General features: G+C 40.8%; 1 protein-coding gene across 2 annotated transcripts; it reads right to left on the reverse strand.

Annotated features, from left to right (window-relative positions):
- Window positions 1-142: 142 nt before the first annotated feature.
- Window positions 143-11147, reverse strand: LOC139609235 (guanine nucleotide-binding protein subunit alpha-13-like). Of its 2 annotated transcripts, XM_071463547.1 has the most exons (6): window positions 11007-11147; window positions 10684-10901; window positions 9236-9462; window positions 6098-6148; window positions 3987-4187; window positions 143-2513 (listed from the first exon to the last, which is right to left on the reverse strand). In XM_071463547.1, the coding sequence occupies exons 2-6, from the start codon at window positions 10763-10765 to the stop codon at window positions 2142-2144; spliced, it is 933 nt and encodes a 310-aa protein (XP_071319648.1). In that variant the 5' UTR covers window positions 10766-10901; window positions 11007-11147; the 3' UTR covers window positions 143-2141. The 2 variants fall into 2 exon arrangements, with proteins under 2 accessions (XP_071319648.1, XP_071319647.1); XM_071463546.1 differs by lacking the exon at window positions 11007-11147 and having other exon boundaries at window positions 10684-10997.
- Between the last annotated feature and the right edge of the window lie 11 nt (window positions 11148-11158).

Consider the following 11158-nt stretch of genomic DNA (forward strand, 5'->3'; position numbering starts at 1 on the left):
TAAAACATATTTTGCACCCAACTTATTCAATGACTGTTAAGCTCAAGTCTACATTTCATGCACAAATACAATTTTGGGCCAATGTTATTTATGACAAAGCAAAAAATATATAATTATGTACAATAAACAAGGATGAGCCCAGTTTCATTAAAAAAGTGTATTTATTGATAGGGTTAGAGTGGCATGAGACTTGACACAGGAATGAATGTCATAAAGACAATGAAAAAGTTACACAAAAATACATCTACATGAAAAAGTCATCTTCATTGGAAAAGCAGTGATTTGAAACACATTCAGAATGGAAAAAAATATGCCATTTCTACAACCATTTACATATAAGGAGTTAAACCTGAACATTATTTACATGGCAACAGATTACAGTATGTACACAGGCAGAGCTGGAAGCAAACTGAAGCTCACAGGAGCTTTATTTTTGGAGAAAAAACTACAGTCTGTCAACGTGAACAGTCAAGAAAGCACGGGGTGATTTGGCAGACAAACAGATTTCAACAGTGCCTGGAAGTTGTCCTCTTAAATATTGGCCCCCTACAGAATACAGTCAACTCCAGTAGCTTTTTTTTCCTATAATTTCAAAACATATTTTAAAAGGGAAGTCCTAAATAGCACAAGATTATGTGTAAAAAAAATTTTTTTGAGAGGCCTGGAGTCACAACTCAGTGCCAACACAGAATTTCTCACACAACTGGTTACATCTTACCATAGCAGTGTTGGTTACAGTACAGTATATTCAGATGATCTAGAGCAAATCTCTGTACATCTATTAACAGACATTCATCATTCAGGCAACAGGGGAGGTCTGTCCCTTTACAAGGCATCTAATCAGAGATGAAAACAAAAAGAGACAGAGGGGGACCAGGGAGGGCTCTGGGCCGACGACCAGGGGTCAAAACCAGGAGGACACAGTACCAAACATCACCCAGCTAACTGTACTGAGGCCTGGCTGAGTCTCACCGCTCTGCCACCCAGATAAAGATTAGATTATTCAGTTAGTTTTGATTCAACCCTGAGAAAACAGTGGACTGCATGTTCACTTGCTGGCACACCTGCCTAATGTGCCAAATGAGGGTATTTTACCCTCTAAACAACAATCTAAAGGACAACGTGACATCTTAATAATTTGTTAAAGGAAGCTAAGACTGGCTTTACAGGCACAAATGCAGGATTCAAACAGTGATTTGTCTAGAAGACATTATGTGGAAAGGCATTGTAGGTTCAGTCTTACACTTTTCTGGCAGTTTTCCACAGACAAGGTGCCAGTGCTGGAGCCAGTTTCCTCATCAAATCTGTGACTGTTCTGAGCGCTTTCATCATCAATGAACTGGTCCTTGTCCCGACAAAACTGGCTCCGTGCCGACACTTTAGACCTGCTGAGGCTCACCCAAGAAAACGTTTAACAGGGACGGGAAGAGGGAGAAATGGTGCTACCATATGAGAAAAAAAACCAACAACAAAAAGAAAATCGGACTGTGCAGTCTCCAGATCTTCAGCAACCCTCTATAGACTAAAGGGGCTTAGAAACAATGTTCACAAAGCAGCGCTGGAGAGTGCAACTAAAATAATGGTGTGATTTTGGACTAGATTAATTCAGTGCTTGGACACAGACTGGCAAATCAACTGGCACAGATAATCTTAGTACATTTTGACCATCTAATGTATTTGCTTACTTGTTGTTTCAACAAAGTACTTGTTTCACCATGGTTATTTGTTGCTTGGTAGGTTGTGTATCTGGTTAAGTTTTTCCACAGCCAGACAATGGCATTGGTGCCAGCACCGGCACCTTGTGAGTTGAAAAGCCCCAGTGAGTCTTGTGCTGTAAGGCAGAGCTCAGGCCAGAGGAGAAGCAGCAGAGATCAGATGTCATCCTACATCCAAACTGCCTGCTTGTCTTTATTTTTTACCAAAGACGGTCTGCCCTACTAACTCATTCCCCTAACAAACCCTGAACTAACAAGAAGGCCAACTCTTCAAAAGAGGAGCGTAAAATCTAATATAAAAAACGGCTGAAGAAGAATGCTGACATCTATCGGATTCTTCTGAGGCTGGTCTCTCCCAACTCCTCTTCAGGAGCGAGGGGGAGTCCGCCCCCATTCAGGTCCTCTACTTTCATAGGTTGACAGGGGTCATTGGAGCATGAGCTGTTTGAGATTGTCATGGAGGATGGTGTCCTTGACGTCCCGGAACACCAGCCTGATGTTCTCCGTGTTGATGGCTGTGGTGAAGTGGTGGTACAGGGGCTTCTGGGTGGCGTCGCGTCTCTTGGCCCGGAAGCACTCCACCATGAACGCCTGGATGTCCGGCAGGCTGTGCTCGGGCCCGTTGTAGTCAGGAAAGTAGTCCTTGAGCGGAACACTCTTCACCTTCTCCTCCAGCAGGTCTGTCTTGTTGAGGAAGAGGATGATGGAAACGTTGCTGAAGACGCGGTTGTTGACGATGGTCTCGAAGATGTTGAGCGATTCACGCAGTCGATTAGTTTGCCTGTCCTCCATCAGCACCTGTGTAAGACAGCAGAGGGATTCAGTACAATTACTACTGCCAGTGCTGCAGTTACAGAACTTGTCATTAAAGCAGTAACGAGAATAAGTGGAGGCGCAGACATAAATGAACAGAGCCCTCACCTAACCCTAACCCTAACAGCTCCACCTATAGCTCAAGTGGCTTCAAAAGCTGTGGTATAGGGTCAGTTTTTGTCTTTTGAGATTATATATAATATCTATCTCTATATAGATATCACCCCTTAAGCAAGTGTTGATAGTATGGTGCACACAAATGAGGAACAAGAGCTGGAAGAGCCTCCTGGTTGCAGGCACTGTTGAACTGAAGATGAGTGTGTCTGTGCAAACACATCAAACATGCTAATCCACTTAAGACATCTAAGTGTGTCTATTACAGGAACAAGAAAAAAAACATTGGACTGGGAGGCAAGTCCTTCTCCCTCAGTATTCAAGCAGTCTGTGACTGTGGATTCAGACAGAGCCGGAGCAACAGAAACCAATGACATAAAAATGTTTATTGCTGCAGACGTGCAACTATACATAAAGAACATGGGACTGCTCAGAGGGATATACTGTTCTTATATCGCCTGATATTCTTATGGATTAAAGAACAGAGCAATTGTGCAATTTCCTGCACAGGACATACAGTATCTTGGCTCTTTAATTAACTAACTGAGGGTTTCCTCTTCAGAAATGTTCTCATGTGCATAAGTAGCTGGCGATGAGGTTTTTATAAGCCTCGAATATCAGTTAAGTACAAGTTGGAGTCTACTTTCTTAATGTCGTCATTTCAGTCTATCTGATGTGCAACTTGCACAAATGAGCCCAATTTTAATATGTACATTAAAAAAACCCCAGAAAAGACAAAGATGTTATCTTGCAGCCATTTCTACTGTCTACTGAAAACTTATCAAACCCTGACCCCAAAACTGAGATTTCTATCAAACCATAATTTTGTGTTCCTTTACATCCTTTGTGTAAGCATGATGAATCATACTATTGGCCAATGAGCTGCTGCCAAGTCAATTTATAGAACCTCTCATTTTAAGAGGTGGGTGGGGAGTGTGATCTTTGTCTGTATTTGTAATTTTGTGAAGAAAGACACGGAAGCCACGCAACTGATTTCATTTACTGGTATGAGTCTTAATCGCCAACCTACCAAGACGTCCACTAGGAATAAAAGAAAAGGTGACAGTGATGGAAAAGTTTCAGGGTGAGATATAATTTGTTGATTTGTATTTGAGGATGTCCACACATGCTGTGAGACAAATCACAGCACTATAGCCCCAACGGCTACACATAATAGTAAAGTGCATATAGACACAGCGATCATGACTTATCAAAAAGTCAGCAGACATTATCTGCTACCGCAAACTAATTAATGCGCCACTTATCAGCCTAACTCGAGTGTGTGCGTCTGCTTGTGAGGAGGAGGAAATGAGACGCCATGGCACACCCGCAGCGTGTTTTCACCTGATCGTATTCAGAAGAAGAGACGAGGAAGAGGATGGAGGTGACAGAGTCGAAACACTCGAACCAGCGTCTTCGCTCTGACCGCTGCCCGCCCACGTCCACCATCTTGAAGGGAACATTCTTGATTTCAAAGTCATACTCGTGGATGCCTTTGGTGGGTTTTCGGGCCAGCAGGATGTCCTGTTGACTGGGAAGATAATTCTGGAGGAGAGATGGAAATAAATAACGAATCAATGTCTAGATTTATGGAAGACGAATATGAGAAGAAAAAAAAACACAGTTTCTAACCTTTTGATAGCTTTGATTTCTGATTCTTCCACATTTGGTCAAATAATACCTTCAAAACCATGTGATACTATATAAATTTCCCCTTACTAGAGGAAGCAACTGAACATGTAGATGAAGAAGAAAAGAAATGGCAAAGAAAACTATATTAAAACAGAAAGTCTGTGGAAAATTGGGCCTACTTCTCCTTCAACAAAGTATTATTCAGATGAGGTTAAGAAATACGTGAATCTATTTTAGTCCATTTTGAGTTCATATGTCATTTGAAACAGACACGTTTGATGCAGGTTTTCAATCATGGTAAAGGAAACGGTTTTAACAACTTCACCACCTACATAGATATGACTCATTCGTGAGCTCAGAGGAAATCACAGCAAAGTATAACATTACTAGGAAACAATGTTTTTTTTTCTGTTTATATTCTCAAATGTGGAGCTTTATTTTTTTCTATATAAAACAAATCATCAGAAAGGCCGTCACTTTCATCTGTGGGAAAACGTACCATGAAAAATGACTCTGCTAAAGATTTAACATTGTTGGTTTATAACTGGCTTCTATCTGTTTCTACTGAAACTTTAGAGTCAAACTTAGAAGCTGGAAATTTCTACTGATGATTCCAGGGAAGTTTGTGTGAAGGTTCAGACACAAACAAACTCCTGTCAAACTAAATACATGCATGACAATATTTCTGATGTGTGCTTTAAATGTTAAGAGTCTTGTGATGCTCTCATTCATTGTTTAAGGAGGTTATTAATATGAACTAAACTTTAACTCCTGCTACGTAGCATTAATAAGCACAGTATAAACATTTGATGGAGGCTTTATAAACACACTATAGGTAAGTTCAGAGTTTATTAACATACATATTTGTCAACAACTGTAACTCCACCTCTGAATATCTGAGGTGTGGCTGCTGTATAAACAGATGATGAATGACAATATAGTAAAATAGTTGTAAAAATATAAAATATGTCTTCATAGTTATAGTTGTTGTTAAATACTGTGCATTAATAAACAATGAAAAAAAAGAAATCACAGAAAGACATTTGCTCTAGTAAAATGACATCTCGTAATATACATGGTTTCTACATTTTGACTCTTTTCCTTTTAAGACCTTTTTAAAACCACACACGATGCAATTTAATACATTTTTCATGCCAAGGTATGAAAGTATGATGGAAAGATTTTTTTTTTTATAAACCTCCCAGCATCATATAATTATAATTAGATATAGTTAATTAAACAATGTACCTTGGAACTAGATAAGCAGCACAAAATTGACAGATATAATAACCAGTTGAAAATGATAAATTCAGGTTTTAGCTAAAACGAACACGTCATCACTTCTAGTATAAGAGAAAGTGCTTCCTGGGTACTGCAGCTAGTAGTAGTGAGCATCTTTACTACAAGCCTGACGGTGATGACTAAAACTCCAAAGAAGGACTGAGTCACCTACTGCAACAATCCCACTTTTAGCTAATAGGTGTATAACGTTTCCTGACAGCCCCGGGCAGGTACAAAATATTTTATAACTAACACTACGACTTTTACATAAGACTATTATAAATTGAATTTAAGACTTTTTATTACCTTCTAATGCATTTATTTGAGGAAAATGGAAATACCCTGTTATTACATCTGTTAGTACGCTGTCAAACTTCCCAACCAACAACACTGAGGTTAAGTGGTCGGCTAATAGGAGCTTCTTCACCACAATGTCAGCACAGCCGTTTGTCAGCTAACCTTAGATTGTCTAGACGGTGCAATATTAACTATAATATGTACATGTCTGATTATAACAATCAGTGCAGGCAGAAACAACTTACCGGCTCGCCAAGCTTATCCAGATTATCCAAGAAATACTTCACTGACTCACCCTGCGACAGGACAGAGGAGGAATTTCTGTTAATTCTACACAAATTTATTAAAGTCAGTCTTTTTAATCATAAACAGTACAATCGGCATGTAATACACATTTAATATCTGCTGTTATTGGATTCATTAAAATGTATTTGTTGCTGTTGTAGAGGTATGGAGCTACTGCAGGACAAAATCTCTGCTGAGCTGCCACATGAACACACAGGTAATCTGTTTGTTTTCTCTTTTAAAAAAAAAAAAGAAAAAAAAGTGCGTTCACTCAAGAACTGAGTCTGCTCTGGGGAGTTGAAGCAGGATGCGAAGTATTTGGTACTGCAGCAGACACGTGTTTGAAAGTGTTTCTTTGATCTATACAGAAATGTGGCTAGATGTGTGTGTGTGTGTGTGTGTAGGGGGTGTTTTTTTCTAGGCCGTTCTGACGCTGTTCATGCGCTATTAGTGCAAGCCCAGACATGAGGCTGCCAAGACTGAGATGCATTCCTTTATCTGTGCGTGTGTGTCCTGTACATCACATAAACCAAAAGCTGACTGCAAAAACCAAAAGACATTTTCTTTGTCATCTGTCCTGTGACCCACAGTGTCACGCCTTTTCAGGGGGTCGTTTTGCATGTATTTTGCATCAATGTGACAGTAAACCGTGCTACAAAATTCTAATGTTATCAGTAGTAGTGATTGTTTGGGTTGTATTTCTATGTGCAACGCCACGTACCAGCCATTTCACCCACTGTAAGCTGCAGTACTCACCTTTTGATCTCTTCAAAAACTAACCTGACCTGAAAAACCTGCGTGTGTGCGTGTGTGTGCGCATGAGGGATGTGTATGCAAGGCTTAAATTACACAAGGGAGGAGCTGAAAGGCACGGTGCTACAGAAAAGTGCGACAGGAAGAAGAGTTACCTTGCTGTGAATCTAATTTTAATACTGGATTCACATGAGTAAAGACGCTGAAATCTGAGGGGACCAGTGGTTTTGAAATCGTCACAAATCACTGAGATAAAAAAAAGGAGAAGAGAAACAAGGAGAGCTATCGCTGAGCTCTGTTTGTTAATGAGTGTGATGGTGCCTGCAGTTGATATGCATGTGCTGTAAAAGCAAAACTGAAACATAACATTATCTAACAACGTCAATACGTCATTTATATGGTAGTCATTTAAAATGTAGTTAGATCTACAGTGACTTTTGTGACTTATTATTATCTGTTGCTACATTCACAAGAAAAAAGAAAAAGAAAAAAAATCAGGTGAGACGGGGGAGAAAATGTTTACGGTTGATTTTAACTTTGTACTACACAAAGCGAGAGAATCCATGTGTGGTTTCAGTATGTACATGTGTTTTTAATGATAAATACAAGTGAGCCTGGAGGTATGTGTGATTTGTGATGCAAATACTTAAAGAGCATGGTCAAAACACAATGGGGTGTATCTGTAGGCAGAGAAACAAATTAGTGCTCGCTAACAAGAGCAGGGAAAACTTAAACAGCTCCCAACAGAGCGACTCTTCAGTGTCTGCTTCTGGTTTTTATGCGTGACAGCTTGTGCTGTTTTGGAGCGCTCATATCCGGAGGTTTTAGATTCAATTCTCATTCAGACAATTTTCTATCTATCACCTAATTGTGTCAACTGCACAGTAACCTATTTCTATAAATTGTCTTGTGTCGGTTTTATGCACACACTGACTGTGAGTAAGGAGTGAGATTAAAAAAAACGTGTAATTATGTGGATAAAGGCCTCGACATTTTTCTGGTCAATCGCCCAGTGTAAGGTCACAGATTGTTTCTTCATTTTCTGTCCCACAACCAACCAACTAATAAAAATATATATAATAATTCACCTTTTTGTGGACATATGTTTACATCTATTTTGTTTTATTTTGTATTTTGTGTGTCTGCATGCTCTCGCTTATTGTTGGATTGAATGTGTCTTGTGTTTGTTTTCTGGTGTATAATTTGACTGGTGTGTTATGTGTAGGTTGTTTTATAACACAAGTAAAACAGACTCATTGTTTCAGTGCTAAATGAATGATCCCTGATGACAGATTCAGAGGTGTAGTACATGTAAGTTACATTTTTTGAAGCAAAATATACAAAAATTCACTGGTTCAAGCTTCTAAAATTAGCTGTTTCTTGTCTTCCATGATAATAAAGTGAATATATTTCAAGCATTTTTCACAATTTTCCAATAGTTTAAATGCCAAAATATATTAGTCATTAGCTGCAGCAGAATGTGTATGTGTGTGTGTCATTGTACTTGTGTAACTTGAGGTGTGTGACAGTCTTAGTGTTTGTGTGCAAATAACAGTGTGAGAGCCAGGGCTCTGTTTGTAAGCATAAAGCTGTTTAACTACAGATCAACATTCCTGCTCTGATCACTCTTATTCCCCTTTCTGTCTGCACAACCAGCTCACACCAACAGGCTCTGTGTGTGTGTGTGTGTGTGTGTGTGTGTGTGAGGGGCTAACAAAACGCCATTGAGAACAGTTCAGCCTTATTCAACTGACAGGAGAATTTTAATTTTCTGCTTTTGTCTCATTGCTGAGAGCAACTTGGAGAAGTGTGTCCCCTGTTCTCTCCTCAACAGCTGGATGAGGTTTATGACATGATCCGACAGCTTGCACAAAATAAACAAATACAAGGCAGCATAATCAGGACTTTTTAAAACCACAGCAGGTTGTTAAAGTAATACTCGACCACGGCTGTGGTATTATTCTAGGGTAAATGTCAGTGTGTTAAAACGTGCATGCTGACAACCAAGGAGCAGGGAGAGGTGTAAACAGGAAGCTGACTCAATCACATGTCTGACTGCTCGACAGAGAGAGGGAGCGACAGGACACAACAGTCAGAGAGAGAGACACAGGGAAAGAGGAAAGGGAGGATGAATTAAGAAGAAAATCAGTTTCACTTTCTATTTTCACAGCTGTTTTCTCTGCCTTTCAACTCTAACTCTGGATTTCTGTAAACGTCAAAACCAGAAAACTCTTAACTGGACTGAGTTGTGTATCAAAGCCACAAAATGAAAGTTCTTATCAGTGTGAACTGGTGCAAAAACTGAGCCAACCATTATGTTTCAGTGTGTGCGTACATCCACCTACCAGCTGAAACTCCCTGCGACGATCGAAGGCATTCTGTATCCCCGAGTCCGCCCACAGAGCTCTGATGGCGGGCAGGTACTGCAGGAAAATGGACGTCTCCAGCTGCCCGTTGGCCATCATAGCCGACCGGGTATCGAACGCCATCAGGCTGTCTCCATACTGCTGGTTGCCCGGGTCGCCCCACGGGATGTGCAGCTTCTCCCGCGCATCCACCAATACACGTACACCTGGAGAGGAAGTGAAGAGATCACTGTCAGAGAGGCCCACAGGTAGCATCTTAAAATCTAGCAGGCCAGATGGAACAAAAGATAAAGTGGAAGAGAGACTAGAAGTGCCCGCCGACGGATAACACAACAACAGTGTCCTACAATCCTGCTCTGTCTGACAAGAGAGATGCACTAACAGGATGTACAAATTCTGATTTTAAGGTATCACAGCTACAAGAGGAGCATAATCCCATAAAAAAAAATCACAATTCACCAATAGCTATAAGTAGGGCTTCAACTAATGATTATTTTCTATATTGATTAATCTGCCCATTATTTTCTCAATTACCAGATTAACTGTTTTGTGAACAAATTGACAATATGTCGTGAAAGATGGCGATTCAAATGTCATGATCCGTCTGACCAACAGTCCAAAAGCAGCAGATATTCAGTCCACTGGCTAGTTGTGACAAAGAAAAGCATCAAATCCTCATGTTAGAGAAGCTCGAAACAGACAATGTTGGACATTTTAGCTTAAAAAATAATTAGTTGCTTATGAAAATGATTTTTTGTCGATCAATTACTATTTGTTGCAGCTATATTTCCAAGAGTAATGAGTAAGGCCCACATTCTCCTGTGGTTCCTGTGCTACTTTACTGATCTCACAAACATGCACTGGAGAGTTACAGTAACACCTTACCTTGCAAATGGTGCAAATAAACACATTTATTTATCTTGTGCTGATTCACATTACAGTTTATATACTATGGGACTGATGACTGGCACTGATTCAACTCTGTGGCGATTTAGGGATAATTATAATGTATTGTGAGGTTATTTAGTGGACTCCCTGTACATACAAAGAGTGGACAAACAGGATCACACCGCAACAAAATGCAGTAGGGTTACCCTCCATTAGCTTCATCCCTAGGTTAGTTGTTGAGCAACAAAACTTGCCCATGGCTATTTGAACTGCTAGCTAGGATGAACATTTAAAATAAGTTATGGCTATACGACTGTGAACTCTGGAAAAAGGGGAGATTTAAGCAGAAACTCGGTCCATATGGGTGTGCCGACAGCAGATGCAGACTGTTTATATATGTCCTCTCACCCAGCCCAGCGCTGCTACACAGATGTGGAAACTTTCCCATCCATTTTCAGCGCCTTTCTGGGGCCTTTCACTCGCAGCGGGGCGGCTTTATTCCCCCTCCCCACCGTACCTGCCGTTAACGGAGAGGTTACCTTTAATAACGTTGCTGTAAATCGTGCCTCTGAACTCCTCTCGGGCTAGCTGGTCGAAGTCCTGGCCGTGGATGATCCGCATTTGTTTGAGGAAAGTCGACTTGCCGCTCTCGCCAGCGCCTAGCAGCAGGATCTTCACCAGCCGTTTCACGTACGGTTTCTCCCGGGAGAGACATCTGTCGATCTCCTTGGACTTACGGAGCTGTTCCACCTCGCCGCTGTTGAGCAGGCAAACAGGTAGACAAACTTTTAACACGGACCTGGTCGGCAGGAAATCCGCCATGTTCGCACAAACTTCATCGATGCTAATTTGATGCGCGTACCCGGAGCGCAGGCACGGGACCAAGCCCCTTCCCTAAACTCAGGAAGTAGCTTCACCGCCAAGCTCAACCCGCTTCGCCGTAAATCCAAATACAGAACAACTGACGCTAGTTTATATAATAATTCACACGGAAATATGTCGGTTGGAAGCGTT

The sequence above is a fragment of the Trachinotus anak genome, unplaced genomic scaffold (assembly GCF_046630095.1).
Source record: "Trachinotus anak isolate AG129_WGS33_773 ecotype Australia unplaced genomic scaffold, CSIRO_AGI_Tana_v1 ptg000025l, whole genome shotgun sequence".
NCBI lineage: Eukaryota > Metazoa > Chordata > Actinopteri > Carangiformes > Carangidae > Trachinotus > Trachinotus anak.